Genomic DNA, 25,174 nt, shown 5'->3' with positions numbered 1-25,174 from the left:
GACTGCTTTTCTTCATGGGGAACTTGAAGAAGAAATTTATATGCTCCAACCGGAAGGATTTAAGGAACAAGGAAAAGAAAACTTGGTTTGCAGGTTGACCAAATCTCTGTACGGTCTAAAACAGGCGCCCAGATGTTGGTACAAGAGATTTGATTCTTTCATAATTAGCCTCAATTACAATCGGCTGAGTTCAGACCATTGTACGTACTACAAAAGGTTTGATGATAATGATTATATCATTTTGCTGTTGTATGTGGATGACATGTTGGTGGTAGGCCCCAACAAAGATCGAGTCCAGGAATTAAAGGCACAGTTGGCTAGGGAGTTCGATATGAAAGACTTGGGACCAGCAAACAAGATTTTAGGGATGCAAATTCACCGAGACAGAAAAGACAGGAAGATTTGGCTTTCTCAAAAGAATTATCTAAGGAAAGTCTTGCGCCGCTTCAACATGCAAGACTGTAAGCCAATCTCTACCCCACTTCCTCTGAATTTTAAATTATCCTCAGGTATGAGCCCTAGCAATGAAGCGGAGAGGATGGAAATGTCTCGAGTACCGTATACATCGGTGGTGGGAAGCCTTATGTATGCCATGATATGTACAAGACCAGACATTGCACAAGCAGTGGGAGTGGTTAGTTGGTTTATGGCGGATCCGGGTAAAGAGCATTGGAATGCTGTTAAAAGAATCATGAGGTACATTAAAGGAACCTCAGGTGTTGCGGTATGTTTCGGAGGATCAGAGTTAACTGTCAGGGGTTATGTTGATTCAGATTTTGCAGGTGATCTTGATAAAAGAAAATCTACTACTGGTTATGTGTTCACGCTTGCTGGAGGAGCAGTCAGTTGGTTGTCCAAGTTACAAACTGTTGTAGCTCTGTCAACAACAGAAGCTGAGTACATGGCAGCTACCCAGGCGTGTAAGGAAGCTATTTGGATGCGAAGGTTAATGGAGGAACTCGGGCACAAGCAGGAACAAATTACTGTGTATTGTGACAGTCAGAGTGCCTTGCACATTGCAAGGAATCCAGCTTTTCATTCAAGGACAAAACACATAGGCGTTCAATATCATTTTGTTCGAGAAGTAGTGGAGGAGGGAAGTGTGGACATGCAAAAGATTCACACCAATGATAACCTAGCAGATGTAATGACAAAGCCGATCAACGCTGACAAGTTTGTATGGTGTCGATCCTCATATGGCCTATTGGAAACGTAGCAACTGAAATTGGCAAGGTAGAGAGGTTTCGAGAGCTCACAAAAGGTGACTTTAAGTGGGAGATTGTGAACATTAAAATATTGGTAAAGCCACTTTTGACTTTTGTTCAAAATGGCAATATACTTTCGGTGCCAATATCAAATTGGTTGGCATAATTGTCTGCCATTCCATGAATAAAAAATGGTTGAGGCATGTATTTTGCAGGCTATAAATAGACGTCCCTTGCAACAAGCAGAATCATCCCAAAACAACAATCAATAACTACACAAACAATAAACATAGTTTGTGAGAGAAAAAAATATAGAGAGAAAAATTAGTTTCTTCTGTGAGGTTTCTCCTAGTTTGTGTTAGTTAGTATTCTCCTATTTATAAGAGAGAGTGTTAATTGTACTCTCCTTGTATTTAGAAAGAATGATCCTGTAATTTCTTCCACTTAGTGAAAGTTCTCTACTCTTGCCCCGTGGTTTTTTCCCCTTATTTGTTGAGGGGTTTCCACGTAAAATATTGTGTGTTCAGTTCCTCTTTTCTCGTCTCTTATTTTAGCTGTGTGATAATATTTTGTTACTCTGGTACCCAACAGATTATAGCTTGTTTAATTTGTTTTATGTTTTTCTTGTAGAAAGATGTTCTAAGTAAACTGTAAATTATTCAAGTATAAACTGATAAATGTTGCATCTCAGGGCTGCATAGTTCGTCACAACAATAATATAATCACTTAAAATAGATTTATAATCCATCCATGTCTTGTATCAACATTGGATTGGAAGAAGAAAAATGTCCTAACTTTCATTTATTTTTCAATAGATGATAAAGCTAACCAAGTTAATCTTTGTTAAGACATTGTCAATCTTAGATAAACTTTTATTAATTTTAATTTTGAAAAACTATGTTCCACACAAAAGTAACATTTACAGAAGTTTTTAACATTTTTGTATGCATTTGTAAAAGAATCAATTCTTTTTACATATGTCAATTTGTGTATCATTTTCTACTTATATATAAAAAGTCAATCACAAAATCAACACTTCTATGAAAACCAGAAACCTTAAAAAATTGCTGCTACTAGTTAAAAATTTAAAATGTGGAGCCTAAATACAAGGGTTTTAGACTTTTAGTGACCTAAAGAAATAGAGATATGACAGAAGGGAGATGTAAAATAAAAAGAAATATAATTTTCTTTTTATAGAAATTTCATGACAAGGGAAAAGACTTTTAAAAGCTAAAAACTTGTTAAAAAGTTCATCAAAATCCCATATTTTATTTTAAACAAAAGTGTGTATGCTTAGTTTAAAAGTTTAGAAAATCCTAATTGAATACCACTAAATTTTTTTAAATTGAACAAAAGTCTTAATTGAATATAAAAAATATTTTCATTGTAAAAAAAACTTTTAAATTTCTTTCAAATCCTAATTGAATACAACCCAAAGAAGAATGATCATTATTAAAAATTATTTACTATTTTCAGGGACTCAGTTGTCCCAAAGATTTGATGTAGGACCTAAATGCTCCCTTATTTTTTTTTAAATACTCGTAGACCATTAATTTTATGACACGTGGACTGTCATGATTTAAAAAAATGAAAAAAATCCTATTAGAAAATCTTTTTGATATAGGGATTATTTTAGAATTTGGTAATTTTTTTGTTTTGATTTGGTAGTTGGATTAGTGGAGTTTGGTAGTCTTCCGATTTTCAAGGAAGATGACCATAGTAACTCTAAAGTTTGATCGGAGAAGGTTAAGACTGGAAATGAGTCGAGTTGAGTTGAAGTTGTCTGAGCTCAACTTGACTCGATAAGAATTGGTTCGGCGTGAAATTCAACTCGAGTTCGATACGAACCATTTTCTTAACTCGAGTTCGGCTCGATTAAAGTTCACGAACAACTCGGTTCGACTCGATAGGTTCAACTCGTTTGCTTGAGGAACACAATTCAATTATTTTTTTCTTTCAAAAAGGTATAACTTGACCTTTTAATTCATTAAAAATAAAACTAAAATTTTTTTGAGGAAAAAAATAAAACTAAAATTAAACTAATAGTATAAAACTGTGGAACATGTTGGTCTTAAGACCACTAAGGGTCCGTTTGGTTCGAGAATCAGGAGGGGAGGGGAGGGGAGGGGAGGGGAGGGGAGGGATTTTAACGGAGGGGAGGGGAGGGGAGGGGAGATATTTTTAATTAAAATTGTGTTTGGTTCACGAGGGGAGGGGAGGGGAGGGATTTTAAAAGTATTTTACCGTTTTACCCTTAAACTTAATTAAATAAAAGAAACTGCTTGTTTTTACGATTTCTGAAACCGACAAAAGACAAGCACACATCTAAGCCGCTATTTTATCTCAAACTGGCTCATGTATTTTGCTCCATGCATCATATATTTTTTTTTGTCTTTTTTATAGGAGAAATTCTTTGTAATATATTTTTTTTATAAGAGCAATACTTTGTAATCCTTGCATTTTTTCCCAATTACTTTCGTAAAAAATAGCATAGCTCTTAAATATATGACATAAGAATTTTCAAAATCATGGATAGTGCTTATTAATTAACAATTTTAAGATAAATGAAATTTGTTGCATATTTTTTTTTTTGATAAGCCAAGAGCAAAGTGACATAGAAAAGAATAGTGTCCAACTTAGTTGGTACCCTACTCTAATCTATTGCCAATTACTCATATATATTATTAAAAAAAGGAAAAATTACAAAATAAAACTGGGGGGACATAAGACCTGACCCAGTCGACAACCCTAACGGGCAAAATAAAACAAAAAAAAAAAATCCACAAAGTGGATTCAACCCTAAACAGTTGTAACAATTAAGCACGGGTCTAAAGTTTGACAAGTGAATCGATCGTCAACACAAAATCGAATCACTTGCCATCAACTCCCTGCAACAACGACAGAGAGCATTGACGACTCTTTCCAGTCCAAACAGTCCCATGTGAAAAATGCTTGAAAGTGGGGGGTGAGTTCGACCGCCAACACGGTAATTAACGAATCCACGCGCACCAACTAAATTGCAGATTAAAAGCAAACAAACTATCGCGCACCAGTGTACAAATTTGTGATGTTTGCAAGCACGGAACATAGACTTTGAGGGTGGTGAGGTAACCTGACCGCCAACACGGATAACAAGTTTACTCACCGGCAACCCACTGCAACAAAAACAACGAGCATTCATGGCTATTTCGAGCCTAACAGTCCATTGTCAAATTAATATTGACTCGGATAAGACGACGACAATGTTGTGAATCCGTTGAGAAACAGAACCACCAACCAAACACAATCCATGACTACACCTTCGAAGGGTCTGAGAGAACAACGTGGAGGCAGAGATCTGAGATCTGATGTATCCTACCCGAAAGGGTCTGAGAGAACGACAGTGAACAAAAAGAACACCGTTGCAGCCATCGACGGTGACGGCAACCATAGAACAGCAAAACGACGAGATCTGCTACGGAACAGCAAGCATGTCGTGACAGAGGACGCCGACGACTGCTTGTGACGATGGTGGCGTCGCGGCAAAAGAGGAGCCGATCGCACCACCGTGAGAGTTAGGCTACATCTCGACGGAAAGTATGGGTAATCAAGGAGAAGTGGAAAGAAACGGTGGTGGTTTGTGGAAGGTCGGCGAGGATTGGGAGAGGAAGAGAAAACGGTGGTCTCAAGTCACCGAAAGTCAAAGGGGAATTCAAAGGAAATTTGTTGCATATGAACAAATAAGACACATGAAAGTGACTATCAGTAACTATTAACAATTTCTCCATAAAAAAATGATAATAAAAAACAAAATATTTAGTGTTCCAAATATTCAGAAACATTATAAAGTGCAAATAAAATACTCATAAACATCCCCTAAAAAAACTAATAAACATCATAACACCATCATAGTATGATTAATCAGAAGAGTCAAAGACAATTTCCATTATCACTGCTTTGCGTGCTTCGGGTGGACACTGAAGAATCGTTCTAAGTATGTCTACATCTTTCATGACAGTACGATATATCTTAGGCAATGAATTTGGGTCACATCCACACTCCTTTAATCAATTCCAAGTTTCTTCTCCTCAAATTGGAGGCAACTCGTATTTATGGCGTTCTCTCATTATTTCATTTCCTTCCCGTATTGCAGCATTTCCTTCTCTGAGTGCCTCTGCAACCACTTTCATTGACTCTTTAAGTTCAATAATATCATTGTATGTCTCTTTATTCTTAGCCACTTTCAATTTCTTCCTTTTTCTACCACTTGCCATGGTTGAAGGATCATATGATTGTGTTTCAGGTAAAGTAAAGTCATAATCAGGAGCATCAAAGCTCTCCAAAGTTACCTCATTCCGAACAACACGGTCATCAATATCTTGATTAGTTTCAACAAAATCTTCCTCGGTGATCGATGCCCCTCGTTTTCTGGTCTCTTTAAAAGTTCCAGATTCATCTCTATCAGCTCGGTTAGGCGCATGAAGTATTGACATCTTTTTATAGTTTGGAAATGAAACAACTTTCCAATGTGCTGCTTTTGGTTTCGACTGAAAAGTAAGTTTGACACAAGTTGTAAAAAAATTTATCAATCAAAAAATATTTCAAAATACAAGATTTACAAAATTTACCTCAATTAGAGCATCCCAAACTGGTTCTTCCGCATCCCATAACTGTGTAGTTGAATTCCAAGAAAACCCACTCATACCACCTTTAAAAATTTCGCTATACTCACTGTAGTTTCTTTTCAAAGTTTTCCAACGATTTTGTATCTTCACCTTATCAATTTTGTCACCAAACAATCTCACGAGTTCAACTGTAACATTGTTATATGCTATTGACGTAAAGGTACCGTTAACTTTGTTACCTTTTTCAAATTCTTGCATGAGAGCATCAACAAGAGCATCATCCATGGCTTTAGTCCACGTCAAAGCCCCAGAATTACCATTGTTGGTTGACAATTGCTTTTTCGATGTCATAATCTATGAAAATGGTCAATTATAACATAACTACATTAATAAATATAAATAACATGAAGTTCCAATATCATTCACTTGACATCAATTTGAAATAAACATTTAGTCCAAACACACACATATATAATAAACACCATAATTTAATAAATTCAGTACTACTTCATCAAAGAACAACCAAAATCAAAATAATAATATAAATTGCAATGTAATCCATTTAGGTTTGACCATTATTTTCATAATTTGACCACATTTGATGCGCTACACCATTTTTTATAATTCCACCTTGAGCGAATTCATCCATGATTGTCTCATGATTGTCATGGGATGCATTTTGATTTGCAAGTCCGGCATCTACTTCAGCTATAAGGTCTTCATTTGGTTCTGCGCCCATTAGATAATTGTGAAGAATGCAACATGCAAAAATGATTAATTTATGAGCTTTGACTCCATAAGCGGGTTCTGTTGAATTTGATAAAATCTCAAATCTTTTTTTTAATACACCAAAGGCTCTTTCAATTGCATTTCGTAAAGACGCATGCCGAAGATTAAACAATTCTTTATAATTCAGGGGTGGATTTCTTGCCGAAAATTCTTTCAAGTGATACCGAACTCCTCTATAAGGCGTAATAAGTCCACTTGTCAACATGAAACCAGCATCAACTAGATAATATTTTCCTATAGTAAAGGTAAATAATAAATGTAATAGTTTGAAGTATATAATATAAGTAATTATAACTTTATGTTGATTCTTATATTACCTTGAGGAATTTTAAGTTTATCTTCTCGTGTTAATGCATTCTTTATTATTCTTGAGTCAGAGGCGGAGCCTTCCCATCCCGCAAGCACATAAGTGAACTTTAAATCAAAAGTGCACGCTGCTAAAACATTTCGTGTTGGATACTCTTTCCTGCCACGATAACGCGGGGCGTCTTTTGCAGATACCTTGACTCGTATATGTGTTCCATCTATAGCACCAACACAATCCTGACACAATATAGTATTTTTCTATCAATATATATATATATATATATATATATATATATATATATATATATATATATATAATCTATTCAAGTCTTGCTAATATTTTATTAATATAAAAATGTACCTTAAAATATGGGTAGAATCTAGTGCTACTAGAAATTTCCAAGGGGATTGTTGATCCATCAGGTTGTACAATAAACTTTTCTTCCAATTCAAGAATAGCTTTCAACACTTGATGGAGATGACGGCTAATTGTCTCACCCGAACGACGAAACCAAAAGTTGACTTCACGATTTTTAGCATTATGGGTTAGTATGTAAAGTGATTTTGCAACTTGTTCTTCCACACTTGACCATCTTGTAGGTCATAAGCCCCCTTCTCTTTCTAACATATCGCATAACTTTAAAAAAGTTTGAGGACCCATTCTTATTATATTTCTACTAGTTTCACTATTTCTAAGTCGATACATTACTTCTTCACGCACCCTTTCTCTCTGAGAGCTCATACTATAACTTTTTTTTTTTTTACGAGAGATTCGAAAATAACAAAAGACAATAGCACACATAAGTTGAGCTACAACTCTTCGGCGCAAATCAAACCATTTATTGACAGCAATTTCCTGATCTTGATGATCCATCTAATCGCAAAAAATTAATTTCTTGATTATATAACTCTTATACTACAATTACATATAGACATGTAATAAACTACAACAAACATATATATATATATATATATATATATATATATATATATATATATATATATATATAACACTGCCATGATCAATATATGGAAGAAAAAAAGCATATAGAAAGACAAGCATAACGTAAAAAAAGAAAAACAAAATCATGATTAATGCATAGATATATGGAAGAAAAAAAATGAAACAAAGCATATAGAAAGAAAAGCAAAACGTCAAAAAAGGAAAGAAAAACAAAGCATGATAATGTATAGAAAAATAAAGCCAAGATTTTACACAACAAGACATGGATCGGTGAATTAACAGTGGAAAAAACAGCACTACTAGGTTGTGATTATCCTGTTTTAGCTAGCTTTTTAGCTATTAATGAAGTTATTAATAACTATCAGTTAGTTTATCAATTGGTTTACCAAACAGAGCCTAAACTGTACTCTTATTTTAATCACAGATTGTAAGCTTGGAGTTGGAGGTAGCAGCTTACTTCATCTCCATGTGCGGCCGTTTGGCTTTTCACAGGCATCAATTTGGTTCTCTGGTGTAAAAACTCAATGTCACCAAAGGGCTAGAAAGTTATAGGCCACTATCAAGATGCTAATTATTATAGAGGTAAGCACTAGTCGTATTGTATGGTTGTAATTCCTTACAAGTGAATCATGATTCATGATTATTTATTTTAGGTTTTCATAAGTTTCTAATTGTTTTTGTAAGTAAAATCTTGTAGTTTATTTCTGTAAACCCGATCATGGTAATATTTGTTATTGTTGGGGGGATATTCGTGCTGTAATATTTAATTTGTCATGTGTATCGAAGACATGGATCGGTGAATTAAAACAAGATAATAATAATAATAATAATAATAATAAAGCTTCAATGATTCCAAAAAGAAAAAAAAAACGTCAACGATTTGAGCAGTGAAACAAAAAAAACACTCTCGAAGGAATGAATCAATACCATAAGAAAAAACACACGTACGAAACAAGCCACCATAAGGATAAAACAACTATTTAAACAATAAAGCCCCAACAACGATAACGATAAAACAAGGATAATAAAGCAGCGAACCAATAACGATGTAATCAATAATAAAACGTTATAGACAATAAGATGATGAAATTACTCACAATTCACTTTGGAGAGTAGTAGTGAGAGTGGTTTGTACATGTAACAAATAAGAGTGATAAATATATAATAATAAAAGTTGTTACAAAGAAAATATAACAAAATAATAATAAAAATTGTTACAAGAATAAGATAACCTAATAATAATAATAATAATAATAATAATAAAATTGTTACAAAAATAATATAATAATAATAATAATAATAATAATAATAATAATAATAATAATAATAATAATAATAATAATAATAATAATAATAATAATAAAAGTTGTTACAAGGTTAATATTGAGATTTGAAATTAATTTAAGGATAATTACGGCAATACAATAAAATTTTAAAGAGATTTGCTCCCCTCCCCTCCCCTTCTAAAAATTGAACCAAACACTTCAAATTAAAAATCTCCCCTCCCCTCCCCTCCCCTCCAAAACTCTCGAACCAAACGGATCCTAAAGAAAAAAGTAGGAAAATTGTTGTTGACACATTGCATAAGGCTATGTCACACATGTAAAAGACGAAAATACCCCTGCGGCAGTTAACTACCGAAGTTTTGAACCGGCTGCAGTTAACTACCGAAATTACTTTGGCAGTTAACTGCCGATGAAAAAATGAAAAGAAAAAAACCTCGGCACTTAAGTGCCGAAGAACTCAGATATCTACACCACCAACATCCTTCAAAAACAATGGCATAATCATTCACGGTTCTTTTTCTAATCTTAAAACTTGACAGAAATTGCCGAGTTCTTCTTCGTGGATACAACTCCTTTTGTGGACAAGTGCTTTCTCAAGCCAAAGGATCACAAGTATGATTGGAGAGGTGTACTTCCCAGGAAGAAATATTTATCAAACCTCTTGAAGGTAGTTAATTCTCCTCATCACAAAAATTATTAAGATAAAAGATGATTTAATAGTTCTTTTTTGCATGTGTGTGATTCTAAACGAAGGATCTGGAAACAGCACTAAGAGATTCAACTGCCAAGTGGAAGATTGTTGTGGGACATCATCCAGTGAGAAGCATAGGTAACCACGGCGACACCAAAGAGCTCTTAACACACCTCCTGCCAATTCTTGAGGTCACTCATTATATATAACTAAGCACTCAAATTAAAAAAATATTGTCTTACTAGTTATAAAGATAAGGTGCATCGTCCTTTATACCATTGTTGGCAGTGTGATGAGTTCTTCGGCACTTAAGTGCCGAGGTTTTTTTCTTTTCATTTTTTCATCGGCAGTTAACTGCCGAAGTAATTTCGGTAGTTAACTGCAGCCAGTTCAAAACTTCGGTAGTTAACTGTCGCAGGGGTATTTTCGTCTTTTACATGTGTGACACAGCCATATGCAATGTGTCAACAGCAATTTTCAAAAAGTAGTAGCAACCTTATAATTACTACTGCAATGTTGTGCTATCCGTTACACACAAGCTTCTCTTTTATAATGACTCCTCCTCTCTAATGTTTTTAAACTCACCGATGTGGGATTAAGTTATACTTATGTTTGGTTAAAAGCTTGCACAAGTATATTATTAGCTTCTTTTTTTCTTTCTCTCTTTTATTATAATTATTGTTAATTCTTAATTAAATTAATAATTATTCCTCTAAAAACAAAAGTAATTAAATAAAGAGGAAGCTTGTAATAAATTAGATATTTTATCTTTTGATATTTAAGCTTGTACTTTATTAACTTATACAAAATTAGTATATTATCGAGTCAGCTCATGAACCAACCGAGTCGAGCTATATACAACTCAAGTTCAGCTCATTTATTTAATGAATTTAATTTTCAGCTCAAGTTCAGCTCATTTGGTTCATGAACCAAGTTCAACGAGCCAATTGTCGAATCGAGTTCCGAACTATTATCGAGTTGGTTCGGTTCATTGACAGCCCTAGAGAAGGTAAATAAAATGTGACAAAAAATTGTTTCGCCATTCGTAGTTGGTGGATCTCATTAATCATTTGAGCTTAATTAACTTGATTGTGGAATTTCCTTTTTAAATAAATTAAAACAAATATACTATTATTAAATGATAGATACATAGTCAATCAATTTTTCATTTTTTTTAGGAATCCAAGCAAACATCATCGTTCCTCATTTTGTCAAAAAATAAAATAAAATAATTAGTCAAGATCTCGCATGAGAATTCTCAGGGCTTTTAATTGCCTCAATCCTAACCTGTTCATGAATTGAATTTCCTTGTTCAATCACGCTGTCTCTTTCAACTCTTGCCTTAAAATAACAACAAAATTATAAAAAAAAAATGCATTTCATAGAACCATAATTTGAAAAGATTAAATATACATTTTAATCCTTCACAATTTTTGTATAAGTCAATTTAGTTTTCTATAACGATAAAACTCAAACTAATGATTTTTAATAACAAAGACAAATTATTCTATTGATTCGATGTAACAAAGAGACTAATTTGTGGTGGTTTTGATATAAAAATAGTATGGACTACCTTGAATTTAGTCAGGACATGTTACACTGAATCCCCTACACCTTGCATCCACTCTAATTTCTGATGCTAATGGTATATTTTTCCAAGCAATTTCCAATGTTGGTGGCCAAGAATCTGCACGTGCTGTCGAAAGACTTATAAATCAGTCCTTGAAGAAATTGTCTACTCAAACTCCTCCACCAGATGATATACCTGCAAGCTCTACCCTTATCAAAGTCATCAGGAGAGCACAGGCGGCGCAAAAGGCGCGCGGCGACACTCATTTAGCAGTTGATCAATTGATATTGGGAATTCTTGAGGATTCTCAAATTGAAGAATTTTTGAAAAAATCTAATGTGGATGTTTCTAAGGTTAAATCGGAGGTCGAAAAGCTTCGCGGTAATGAACGGAAGAAAGTTAATAGTGCTTCTGGCGACACAAATTATCAAGCTTTGAAAACTTATGGTAGAGACTTGGTTGAACATGCGGGGAAACTTGATCCTGTTATTGGTCGCGATGAAGAGATACGAAGGGTTGTGAGGATTTTGTCAAGAAGGACTAAGAACAATCTTGTTCTTATAGGTGAGCCAGGCGTTGGTAAAACAGCCGTTGTTGAAGGGTTGGCTCTGAGAATGGTTAAAGGAGATGTTCCTAGCAATCTTGCTGATGTTAAGTTAATTGCTTTGGATATGGGATTATTAGTTGCTGGTGCTAAGTATATGGGAGATTTTGAAGAGAGGTTGAAGGCTGTTTTGAAAGAAGTGGAAGATGCTGATGGGAAGGTTATTCTTTTCATCGATGAAATTCATCTTGTTCTCGGTGCTGGTCGAACTGATGGAGCAATGGATGCTGCTAATCTTTTCAAACCTATGCTTGCTCGTGGCCAACTTAGATGCATTGGTGCAACGACACTTGATGAATATAGGAAATATGTGGAAAAGGATGCAGCATTTGAAAGGAGGTTTCAACAGGTTTATGTTTCTGAACCTAGTGTGCCTGATACTATTAGTATACTTCGTGGACTAAAAGAGAAATATGAGGGTCATCATGGTGTTAGAATTCAAGACCGTGCAATAGTTGTTGCAGCTGAGTTATCTAGTCGGTACATATCTGGTATGTGTGCTCTTTGTACGCTCTTGACTGATATTTGTTTCTTTTGATATTAATTATTTGTGCATGTATTGAATGTGGATGGTTTTGCCGTTTTGGTAACATGATATGTTTGTGGTTTTTGTTTGTCAAGGGCGTCATCTTCCTGACAAGGCAATTGATTTAGTCGACGAGGCTTGTGCAAATGTTAAAGTTCAACTTGATAGCCAGCCAGAGGAAATTGATATCCTTGAAAGGAAGAGAATGCAACTGGAAGTGGAACTTCATGCTTTGGAGAAAGAGGACGACAAAGCTAGCAAAACTCGTCTTTTAGATGTAAGTCTAGATGTTGAGTATTTGTTTTAACCAACGACCTCTTAATTCAAATTTTCCATGGTAACATCAATTTTGATGATGTATTCGACGGTTGAAATTTAGCGGCTGATTGATCCACACTACTAAATAACTTTGGTTCATCAAATATTATTCCTTTAACCTTGAGTTTATAATATCTTATTATTGTGCTTCTGCAATTGTAAGATAGTGGTTTTAAACTATATTTTTTTTCATAGTATATTAGATTGATTAGTTATGATTTTTTATTTATTTTGAGTTGGTTGGATCATAGGTGCGTAAAGAACTTGACGACTTAAGAGACAAGCTTCAACCTCTGAAGATGAAGTATAGTAAAGAGAAAGAGAGGATTGATGAGATTCGAAGGCTGAAAAAGAAACGTGAAGAGCTTGTCTCATCTCTGGAAGAGGCTGAGAGGCGGTATGATCTACCAAGAGCTGCAGACCTACGATATGGTGCAATTGATGAAGTTGAAAATGCTATAAAACAGCTTGAAGGTAGCACTGATGGGGAGAACTTGATGTTGATAGAAACTGTTGGACCAGACCAAATAGCTGAGGTTGTTTGCCGATGGACTGGTATACCTGTGACCCGGCTTGGCCAAAATGATAAAGAAAGGTTGATCGGACTTGGTGACAAATTGCATAATAGAGTTGTGGGACAAGACCAAGCAGTTAATGCTGTTGCTGAGGCTGTATTGAGATCGAGAGCTGGTTTAGGAAGATCTCAACAACCAACCGGTTCCTTTGTATTCCTTGGTCCAACTGGTGTGGGTAAAACATAACTCGCTAAGGCTCTTGCTGAAGAACTCTTTGATAATGAAAATCTGATGGTGAGAATGGATATGTCGGAATACATGGAACAACACTCTGTATCAAGATTGATTGGTGCTCCACCAGGGTAAGTTATATGATTAGCAGCTGAATTTCATTATAGTGAAATCCTAAATTTATACTTGTAGATAAAGTACACAAGTGTTCAGTAAAATTAGTCATTTATTAAGTTTCTATTAATTTTAATTTAACCGACATTTGAAATTTTGTTTTTCAGACTTAACTAGTCGCAATGTTTTTCTTCTTGTTTTGTATTCTAGTTTAGACTATAGTCTTTCACTTATCTTGAGTTTTAAATAAACATCCTATGTCCCATTCACTTATTGTGAATTTAATATGCAGGTATGTTGGACATGAGGAAGGTGGACAATTGACTGAAGTTGTTAGGAGAAGGCCATACAGTGTGGTACTTTTTGATGAAGTGGAGAAAGCACATACATCAGTATTCAACACTCTGCTTCAAGTCTTAGATGATGGCAGATTGACTGATGGACAAGGCAGAACTGTGGATTTTAGGAACACAGTCATTATCATGACCTCAAACCTTGGTTCCGAACATCTCCTAAGTGGACTTTCAGGAAAATGTACCATGGAAGTTGCTCGCGATAAAGTAATGCAGGAAGTGAGAATGAATTTCAGGCCAGAATTGTTGAATCGGTTGGACGAAGTTGTTGTATTCGATCCTCTTTCTCACGAGCAATTGAGGAAGGTTGCAAATGAAGGATGTAGCTAACCGTCTTGCTGAGAAAGGCATCGCTTTGGTGGTAATGATAAGTGCCAAGAAGTGTTAATTTAATGATATATTTCATGCACTTTTTGTTACTTGTTTTACAAGTTATTGAAGGAAAAGCCGAGAAATAAGTGTTAAATGCCTTATTACGCTTTATATATCTTACTCTATCCTTTCATGCAGGAATTAGCCTCAAGACACTGATCAAAGACCAAAAATCATGAAAAAGTACTATTTGGGCAGAAGCTGATCCAGGAGGCATGCAACTCGCACTCAAATTCGTAACTGCGAGTGCCAATGCGAGCAGCTCGCAACTGCGAGCTCCCTTACTCGCAGCTGCGAGTTAGGGCGGTTTGACCTCCTCATTTATGACGTGGCAGCATCTCATTGGACTAGAAGAATCACTCGCATCTGCGAGTGATGCTGCTCACATCTGCGAGCTCAAGCCGAACAGAGACTATTAAATGCCCACTTGCTATTCCTTGAATTTATTATGTTCGGATCTTAGCTTGATATTTTTCTTAGTTTTTCTCTTAGGTTTTAGTCCTAGATATTTTATAGAGAGAAATAGGGTAGATCATATAGAGTGAGAGTGGTTTTGGAAGTTGGATCTTTATTCCTTTGCTGAGACATCACAAGTGTAATGGTTCCTTCCTTTTCAATCCAGCCTTGCAAGGCTTCCATGATGATGTGTAGCTAAATACCCTTTGTTGGGATGAGAGGTACTTGATCCTTGCTAAACATGTAATCTTTTGATCTTGCAATATATGGTTCTAGCAATTTATATTCAATATTGTTGTTATTCTTGTGTTAATGCTTTCAATGAGATTCAAGATGCTTTGGACACAAACTCTTGAATCTAGAGCTAGAGTAGCAATATATCTTAGGTTAACTTACTTGACATCTTTGTTAATCTTGTGATAATCACCATAATCAAGAGTTAAATGCTTTCGGATACTTAATCAGGCTGGACATGGTCGATTAGGTTATTTGATCGACTTTGTTATCGTTTAAGGGATTTGGACACGAATGTTTAAACGATATCTTAGAGTTAATTATATCACTTTGGACACGAAGGATAGTTTAGAATTGATTGTGATAATGTTGTTTATAAAGCAAGAATTGGTATGGATCATTAGGTTACGCGTGACGCTTGGTTAAGGAACGCTACTCCTAACAAGTTTCAATCCTTATTTATCTCAACTTTTACTTTGTGCAAATTAGTTTAGCTAATCACATTTCAAACAAACAAGTACTCTTAATACTTGGAATGATAATTGATGTTAAACTGTCCTTGATAACGCACTATTCCCTATGGAGACGATACACAAATACTTATCTTGTTTGATGCAAAACTACTTCATCAAAATGGCGCCGTTGCCGGGGAATGGTGTTTAGTTATCATAGATAGAACGATTGATTTATCATTTTAAGCATTCGTACATAATCCGTAAATAGTTTTCATTTCTTGATAGTTGTTTGTACTAACCCCTTGTTGATAAACAAAGAAAAGTTTATTGTTAGTTGTTTTCGTTTTAGGATCATCACCTAGCCACAATCATGGCTGATCATGGTTATAGCAACTTCTATACTCCACCCGAGTATGAATCCTATCAACAATATCCTCAACATTCTTATGAAGATGAAAGATATTCGGTGATAGAAAATACTTTGAATATCTTCATGCAACAATCCATGATAAACATGCAAGATACCAACCAAAGATTGAAGACTTTATCACTTCAAATTGGGTTGATTCAAGGACAAATCATGGATAACCAAGCCAACAATCAATCCACTCTTAGAGAACAAGAAAATAATCCAAACATGTTTGAGAGAGTCGGAGAGATTGTTGAAGAAGTTGTTGTTCAAAATGAGGAAGTTACAACTGTTGATATTGAAGAAGTCATGGTGGTTGAGAAAAAGGAACGGTTACTAACCAAGGAAGATTTAATGGAAGCAAGAGGGAAGAAAGTGAACAAGGTAGAAATCGATCGGGTAATTGATGAAATTTGCACCTTGTTCAATAAACCAAAGCTAGGGAGGTCATGGACTCCAAATCATTTGTTCCTAAAGTTCATGGAATTCCTACTAAAACGTAGGGTTTCGAAAAATGATGTGCTATCCGTTTCATTTTGGCCACCCTAACGGAAAAGGCGTCGAGCTAACGACGTTAAACAAGCGCTTGTTGGGAGGCAACCCAATTTTGTAAGTCCATTTAGTGTTTTAATGCATAATTAGATATTAGAGTCATGTGCATGCATCAAAACATCCAAAAACAGAAGCCAAACAGAGAGCAAAAGTCTGAACCATAAGTACTCGCAACTGCGAGTAAAACAGCTCGCAACTGCGAGCAGGTGGATTTTGACTGCGTTGACTGCCAAAACGCTCGCATCTGCGAGTAGCTCTGCTCGCACCTGCGAGTAGCTGCAGTTTTGGGCAGTTACGAAACCCAAGGCCACCAATTCTCATTAACTCACAATCAACCACCCATTATCATATCATTTTCGGTTTTAGTTTCTCTCTCATCAAAACAAATCAAAAAAATTTCTCTCAACTTTGTTTAACCAACGTGAAACAACAAACCCTTAGAAGCAAAATCAACTTGCATTCAAGTCAAGCTTTAGAGTTAGAGCATCAAATCTGCACTTGCATTTCTTCATTTCTAACTAACAGGTGTGTGTTGTGATTCCATGCCTTTGTCTTTCTTTTTATTGTATGCCTGAAACCCTAGGGTAGATGATTGTTCTGTTGATTCAAAAGCCATGCGAAATTGTTACCCATATGATGAAATTGAATCTTGCATAATTTGTAATGTTTGTCACTCTAAGCCACATTTGTTAAATAACCCTTTTGTAAATTTTGAAAATAAAATAAAATTAGGGGTTTTGTGGCACAAATTCGATTTTCTGAACCAATGCATGATTCATTTCATCTAAATTGTCAAACAAGGGTCGTAAATGCTTTGTGTAGGTTTAGAACATCATGGCACTGAGAAAAGTTTGAAAAAGATGCGTTTTTGCCAAATTCTGGGCAACTCGCATCTGCGAGTGAACCAACTCGCAACTGCGAGTGCATCTGCTCGCAACTGCGAGTTGCAGCAGAACTTGCTGCATGTGTCTGTGATTTTCAACTATTTGAACCTGCAATTGTTTTATTTTGTTCCATACTGATTTTAATTGTATATTCTATGTTGTATGGTATTTTTCTGGTTGTTTTGCAGGCACGGCACCTAAAAGAATTAATACGGGTAAGAGAAAGCAAGGCGAAACATCCGCAACCCAACCCCCACCCCAAAACCAGTCCTATGATCAGGAGAGATTTAGGTCTAGGTACCACCAGAACAGATACAATGCATTGCTTAAACAGTCCTTGTGGACTGAGAGAGTTGTTCAAATTAAACCGGATGGACCATATGGCAACTTTCACAAACTTTTCCTTGAGCAAGGGTGGGCCAGACTCCTAAACCCCATAACCAAAATCAACGAAGAGTTGGTGCGTGAGTTCTATGCCAATGCCCTTCCTCAAAACCCTCAAACCGACCCTTTCACTTTTGAAACCTTTGTGAGGGGTAGGACAATCAAGTTTGATCGTGATGCCATAAATACATTCCTAGGAAATCCCTTCGACCTAGATGTTGAGACTGAGGATGGGATTGATGATTTCCATAACAAGCAAAACCTAGGCCATTTTCTCCTTGATGAGCACCACAATGAGATTAAAAAGTTCATTATGCTAGAGGGGGAAACCTATGACAAAAGTGATGCAGGTAGAGAGCACATTGCCCAATATAAACTGATGAAACCACCGGCCAAACTTATCTTTCGGTTCATCTTACACAATGTGAAACCTAATAGTCATATGCTTGATTGCACCGTTGATGTTTGCCCCTTAATTTTTTACATTCTCAAAGGCATCAAGGTAGATATAGCCCGAACCATTGCTTGGCAGCTAAAAAAGGTTGTGCTTCAAGGCCTTGGTGAGCCAAAAACTCGTCTATCTTTTCCTGGTTTGATCATGGGTTTGATCAAAGACACCCACATGAGGATGCCCACTGATTATCATGAAATAATCAAAAACCCCATTGATGATGCCTTCATTACCCGTTACATCATGGGTGAATCTAAGAAGAGTAAGGGTAAGGGTAAGAAAGGTACCGGAGCTTCCTCATCACACCAACCTCAAGCTCCAACATCAGCTGATGATTTCTCACACATGGACCCAGCCCAGAGGCAGTGTTTTACTTACACTTGGGACTACCTCGATGCTAACACGAGGGCGATGACTTCATTGCATGATTCTTTGTACCGGATGCAGCTACATGCCGGTTACCCACAGGTAGCAGACCATCAGGTTCCTTTGCCAGAGGCTTTTCAGGCTTATTGTGCTTGGCCTGGGGACAGGCCATTTGTCTATGGAGGGGGTGGTTCTTCAGATATGCATGTTGATGATCTAGGTGGTGATGGTAATAAGCAGGATGATCCAGAGATGGTCCACAGTGCTACTTCAACCCCCCATGGGTCAGATGATGATGACATGCAGTCTTGAGGAGGAAAAAAAGATTTGAAAGCTAGTCCTTTTTGAGTGATATTTTATCAAGCTTTCAATCAATTCTTGCTGTCTTCCTTATTTTATTTTGCTTTCTCTTTTGTTGGCTTTGAACAATATTCTGTTGGTTATTTTTATTTTAGCACATGAACTCGTACTTTGTTACTTTATCAGTATTTTGTTTAAGTATTTTGGATATTGATGTATGGTGACTTTTGTTTCGTTTTAATTAATATTGTGATGTTCGTATCGTTTAATTAGTATTATGGTTATATGTTAGCACTTTTGGTTCACTTTTGGTTCCAATAAGTACTTCATTTAGTTTTAATTTAAAAATTGTGGAAGTTTCTTGCGTATCACTCTTGCTTAATTTTCAAATCTCAGATGATTGTTAATGATTCATAGTTGTGATCAAAAGCGCAAAGCCAAGGTACAAGTTTTCAGTTTTTCTAGGTTTTTACTCGAATATGGAACGAGTACTTGGTACAAATTTCATTTCATTTAGTTTTTCGCAATAATTTATTTATTTGTGAACCACTTAGTTCTAGCCTAAAAGTGAGGAAACCTCAAGTGTTTGTACATATGCAAGGAGACCGGAATTCATTGTTTAACTCAATTGTGTTATTTTAAATCCAATAATTGTTTTAAATTGTGTGAAGGCATGGAAGTGATCAAGGCACATTTTTGTTAATGAGTGAAACATACTTGACCACAAATAGCCTACCTTGTGAGAAGAGCGAGTACTTGCTAACCCACTTGAGCCAAATAAATCGGAGTCATCAATTATGAACTGTCAATTCATAAGCACAATGCTTGATGAAGTTGCCTTTAAATTTTTCAAAATTCAGTTCATCTTTGACGCACTTTAGGACTCTGATATGTTTTTAATTGTTGAACCCTAAAATTTCATTGTTTAATTGTCCCTTTTGCCTTAGAGTAAGGGAACATTCAAATAGGGTGTATTTTGATTCAAGTTGGGGAGAGAAGGTAGATGTAAATCTTATGTCAAGTATAATGGTGTAATTTTATCTTTGATCAAGACAACATGTTGTTGTAAATACAAAAAGAAAAGAAAAAAATGTGTACATGAAAAGAAAAAGAGAAAAGGAGAAAAAGAAAGAAAAATCCAAAAATAAAATAAGTTGTCAAGATCAAAGTGCTTCATGTTTAAGCACCAAGGGTTTGTAATGATTGGTAGATAAGATTGTGAATTTTAATGGTTAATACAAGGAATGTTCCTCTTTGATAGGCTTTTTGATTTCAATTGCCCCACATATGACATTTCTTTTGTAGCCAAGCCAAGTTATAACCCTCAAAGACCTTTTGATCCATGTTTTTATGCCTTTTGAAATGATATTTGGATGGACACATAACTTGATTGGAATGTTAACTTGATTTCCGGATGTGTGTTCATAACCCTCATTTATATGTTTTCAATTGTTTATCTACTTTCAAAGAAGTGTGTTAGGTGTGGTTCGTAAATAAATGTATTATTGTTTTGAAATATTTGACATGAACTTTGTACTTAGGACTCATCTCATGTTAGTAGTAGAATTTTAGATTAGTTGGAAACTTAGACTTGCCTGCGCATTCACTTTCAAATCACTCATCTGAAATAATTTTCAAAAGCCTTTTGTACTTGTGTCTTGTCTTGTTATTTTGTTTGATTTTCAATCTTTTGTTTGAGGACAAACAAAGAGTTAAGTTGGGGAGAGTTTGATAAGTGCCAAGAAGTGTTAATTTCATGTTATATTTCATGCACTTTTTGTTACTTGTTTTACAAGTTATTGAAGGAAAAGCCGAGAAATAAGTGTTAAATGCCTTATTACGCTTTATATATCTTACTCTATCCTTTTATGCAGGAATTAGCCTCAAGACACTGATCAAAGACCAAAAATCATGAAAAAGTACTATTTGGGCAGAAGCTGATCCAGGAGGCATGCAACTCGCACTCAAACTCGCAACTGCGAGTGCCAATGCGAGCAGCTCGTAACTGCGAGCTCCCTTACTCGCAGCTGCGAGTTAGGGCGGTTTGACCTCCTCATTTATGTCGTGGCAGCATCTCATTGGACTAGAAGAATCACTCGCATCTGCGAGTGATGCTGCTCACATCTGCGAGCTCAAGCCGAACAGAGACTATTAAATGCCCACTTGCTATTCCTTGAATTTATTATGTTCGGATCTTAGCTTGATATTTTTCTTATTTTTTCTCTTAGGTTTTAGTCCTAGATATTTTATAGAGAGAAATAGGGTAGATCATATAGAGTGAGAGTGGTTTTGGAAGTTGGATCTTTATTCCTTTGCTGAGACATCACAAGTGTAATGGTTCCTTCCTTTTCAATCCAGCCTTGCAAGGCTTCCATGATGATGTGTAGCTAAATACCCTTTGTTGGGATGAGAGGTACTTGATCCTTGCTAAACATGTAATCTTTTGATCTTGCAATATATGGTTCTAGCAATTTATATTCAATATTGTTGTTATTCTTGTGTTAATGCTTTCAATGAGATTCAAGATGCTTTGGACACAAACTCTTGAATCTAGAGCTAGAGTAGCAATATATCTTAGGTTAACTTACTTGACATCTTTGTTAATCTTGTGATAATCACCATAATCAAGAGTTAAATGCTTTCGGATACTTAATCAGGCTGGACATGGTCGATTAGGTTATTTGATCGACTTTGTTATCGTTTAAGGGATTTGGACACGAATGTTTAAACGATATCTTAGAGTTAATTATATCACTTTGGACACGAAGGATAGTTTAGAATTAATTGTGATAATGTTGTTTATAAAGCAAGAATTGGTATGGATCATTAGGTTACGCGTGACGCTTGGTTAAGGAACGCTACTCCTAACAAGTTTCAATCCTTATTTATCTCAACTTTTACTTTGTGCAAATTAGTTTAGCTAATCACATTTCAAACAAACAAGTACTCTTAATACTTGGAATGATAATTGATGTTAAACTGTCCTTGATAACGCACTATTCCCTGTGGAGACGATACACAAATACTTATCTTGTTTGATGCAAAACTACTTCATCAGGTAACAGATGCAGCACTGGATTATATACTTGCTGTGAGCTATGATCCTGTAAGTGTATCTTATATATCATCTTAATCATTTTCTTATAGAATAATGCTCCATAAAAAATGTTATCATATCATCATCCTAATAACTTTCTTATAAAAAGTGTTACTTATAACTAGTTTATATTATTGGTGTTGCATTGTAGGTGTATGGTGCTAGACCAATTAGAAGGTGGCTTGAGAAGAAGGTAGTGACAGAGCTGTCTAGGATGCTTATAAGGGAAGAAATTGATGAAAATACAACGGTTTACATCGATGCTGGTCCTAATGGAAGTGGTTTGGTATACCGTGCAGAAAATAATGAAGAGATTGTTCATGCTGAAACCAGGGTGAAGTCGGATATTTTGATTCAGATAACAAATGGACCAGAAAGTGATGATACTAGGCCTACGAAGAAAATGAAAAGTGACGATGTTTTAATGTTAGAGTACCCGGAAAAGAAAAAGAACATGTTTGAGTAAATTTTATTAGTTTATGTTCTTCTTGAATTTTAGTTTTGTTAAAGTTGTGGATGAAAGTTCCTCACTTTTTTCTCATCAGTAAATTTAGTTTTTGTTATTTAATTTGTGGTTTCTCTCTAAGTTAGATTATAGCTTGTTTGTTTTATGTTTTTAAAGCTAGAGATATGTTTCTCATGTAGAGTTTTTGTGTACCACAAATATACGAGAAACTTAGCTGAAAATAAAATGAATTATATATATATATATATTAATTTTGATGGGTCGGTCATACAATTTTCACAACATTCAATTTTACAATTGTTGTCCCTACTTAAACCATAAGACAACGGATATATTACAATGAATTTACTTAAAAAGACAACAATCTCCAAAGTTGTTGAGATCCCTTAAGCTTTGAACTTCCTTCCTTCAATATATGACATGGCTTTTGTCAACACGTTTTTCCCGTAGATATGACTCTGAAGCGCTAGATGATGGGATTTAACGAGACTAGAAAACTTTCGACGCATATGGCCCTGCAATAAATACAACAAGAAAAAATTTGATAACAAATTTAAACAAAAACAATATCTGAACCAAAACATCAATAGACCTGAGTGCATTTGAGTGCTCTTTGAGCAACATAATTCCCAAAGGGATCCTGAAGAACTTTCAAGAAATTACGGCTTCTCATTATCTCTTCAACAATAACTTTAATGGCACTCTTCCACTACATTGCTGGCATACTTGTTCATAGATAGTCTGTCAAATTTGTTCTGAAACTCTTCTATTATCCATTCCTTTGCTAATGGAAACTTCATTTTAATCACATACTGCAACAAATAGTTTCTGCAAACATAGAATAAATATATAAATTATCAAATAGTTTAACCTTTCTATTAATTAAGATTAAGGTCATGAATGCACTTGCTTAATCTATATGCAAATGATCAACATAAAATAGATCAAGAGTGTGGAATCATACCCGTATGGATCTTCTGCTAGGACCATAGCATTTGAGATGATTTGTGTCAGCAGTAAGTCTATGGCTGTTCCCTCGCCATGTTTAAGGCATCTTTTAACAGCCAAGCATCCAATTTTGTTAGTTGCGATATTACGACAGTTTCTTGCAACTTCATCCAAGATCATCTGCAAAAATTTCAAAACAAGACAAATTGGCCAAGATATATAATTAGTAAGACATTAATAGATGATAATAAAAAATAATGACAAATATTTATAGCATAACATCTGATTTGAATTTAATATCTCTCTTTGCAGAAAAATATTAACACATGATAAAAGATTAAAACAAAGAGAGTCTCACAATAGACTTGAACAATAGTTACTAGTATAAACAATGGTAATTCTCAAGTGTTGAGTTTGATTCAAACTTTTAATATTAAGAAACAAACTCTAGCAATCACTAAAAAAACAATCATATATACATAGTATCAGATGTCAGGATCATAAGCATTAAGCAATATAGTCAAAAGGAGAACGCAAAAGACTAGGATGCGCCATTAATTACCTTTTTGAGTATGGATGGGAAAAGCTTCACACATTGCACAATTACATGACTTCCATTAGTATTTTTCATTAATGCAGTAGTGTTACGCTTGATGGTATACGCAACCACGAATTTCGTGAATGGATGCCTAATATTCTGCAGAATCGTCTGCATAACCCGAGTTCTGTAACAAAAAGATTAGAATTTGATTAATTACCTATATATAAGAAAAATTTCAAGAGAATAAAATTTGAATCCAATAGTTTGTAGGACTTTGTAAAAATAACATGATCATAGTTTAAAACCTTATAAGATTTACATACCCATATATAATAATTGATGCACACATTCCAAAGCTTTCGATCATTCGAGAGGATCAAGTAAACGATAGAATCCATCTGCTCCATGGTCATACCCTTCTTTGCTTCAAAAATCTTTTTAATCAAAGTGCTTCCAGAACGATGAATCATGAGCTCATGTAAACAATCCTTCACTTCTGAGAGTATAATGGCAGCATTTGTCGGGTTACCCTCATCGATCATCGCGTGTAGATATTGACAATCACGCTCAGTAATAGCCATGGAAACGACGGACCCTCTCCACGGCGGTGAAGGGATGTTGTTACTATAATGACAACCACAAGTATGAAAACGAACTATGCTCTCAAGAGAAGCCCTATGCCTCATCAAATCAGGCATATAGTGAGCTAAAACATAAACATCCCCAGTACAAAGCCCTCCCATAGCATAGTTGATTTCTTGAATCTTATTTATAAAACCATATTGAAAGGGTTGAAGTTGTTGAAGAGTACGAAGTCGTTCCTTCGTACGTAGACAGGTGTCGATGTCGAAATCAACGATAGCAGAACATGAAGAAACGATGTTCTTGTCGTACCCCATACGTAAACTAGATGCGGCGAGTAGTTTAGGTTTAGGGCAAAATAGTTTTTTTTTTTTTTTTGGTAGCAAGTGGAAAATAGGTTTTTATAGTTAAAAAGTAAAGGATAATTCCATAAATAAAATAAATAATTTTTTTACGTGATTTATGGTGGGGTTGTTTCCAATTTTTCAGAAAAAAATATCTATTTAAAAAAAATATCTAAAACTAATATTTTATTTGACACAAATATCTCAACAAAATTCATATGTTACTTTGTTCTTATCAACTAAATATTTTATTAAGT

General features: G+C 35.2%; 1 protein-coding gene and 3 pseudogenes across 1 annotated transcript; 2 read left to right on the top strand and 2 right to left on the bottom strand.

Annotated features, from left to right (window-relative positions):
* Positions 1 to 5,101: 5,101 nt before the first annotated feature.
* LOC146943397 (uncharacterized) lies at positions 5,102 to 6,160 on the bottom strand. The gene is given in 2 exon segments (XM_085748762.1): positions 5,102 to 5,731; positions 5,813 to 6,160. Coding segments are annotated over 2 exon segments (978 nt in total).
* A 3,411-nt stretch (positions 6,161 to 9,571) lies between these two features.
* Positions 9,572 to 10,054, top strand: LOC146943396 (purple acid phosphatase 3 pseudogene; annotated as a pseudogene).
* Positions 10,055 to 10,769: 715 nt separating this feature from the next.
* Positions 10,770 to 22,502, top strand: LOC146943395 (chaperone protein ClpB1-like; annotated as a pseudogene).
* Positions 22,503 to 22,888: 386 nt separating this feature from the next.
* On the bottom strand, positions 22,889 to 24,943 carry LOC146943394 (putative pumilio homolog 7, chloroplastic; annotated as a pseudogene).
* Positions 24,944 to 25,174: the final 231 nt, after the last annotated feature.

The sequence above is a fragment of the Medicago sativa genome, chromosome 2 (assembly GCF_051527215.1).
Source record: "Medicago sativa cultivar Bolivia chromosome 2, Bolivia_mono, whole genome shotgun sequence".
Classification (NCBI taxonomy): domain Eukaryota; kingdom Viridiplantae; phylum Streptophyta; class Magnoliopsida; order Fabales; family Fabaceae; genus Medicago; species Medicago sativa.
Note: the sequence above shows the minus strand (reverse complement) of the source record. Positions and strands in the feature narration are given on the sequence as shown.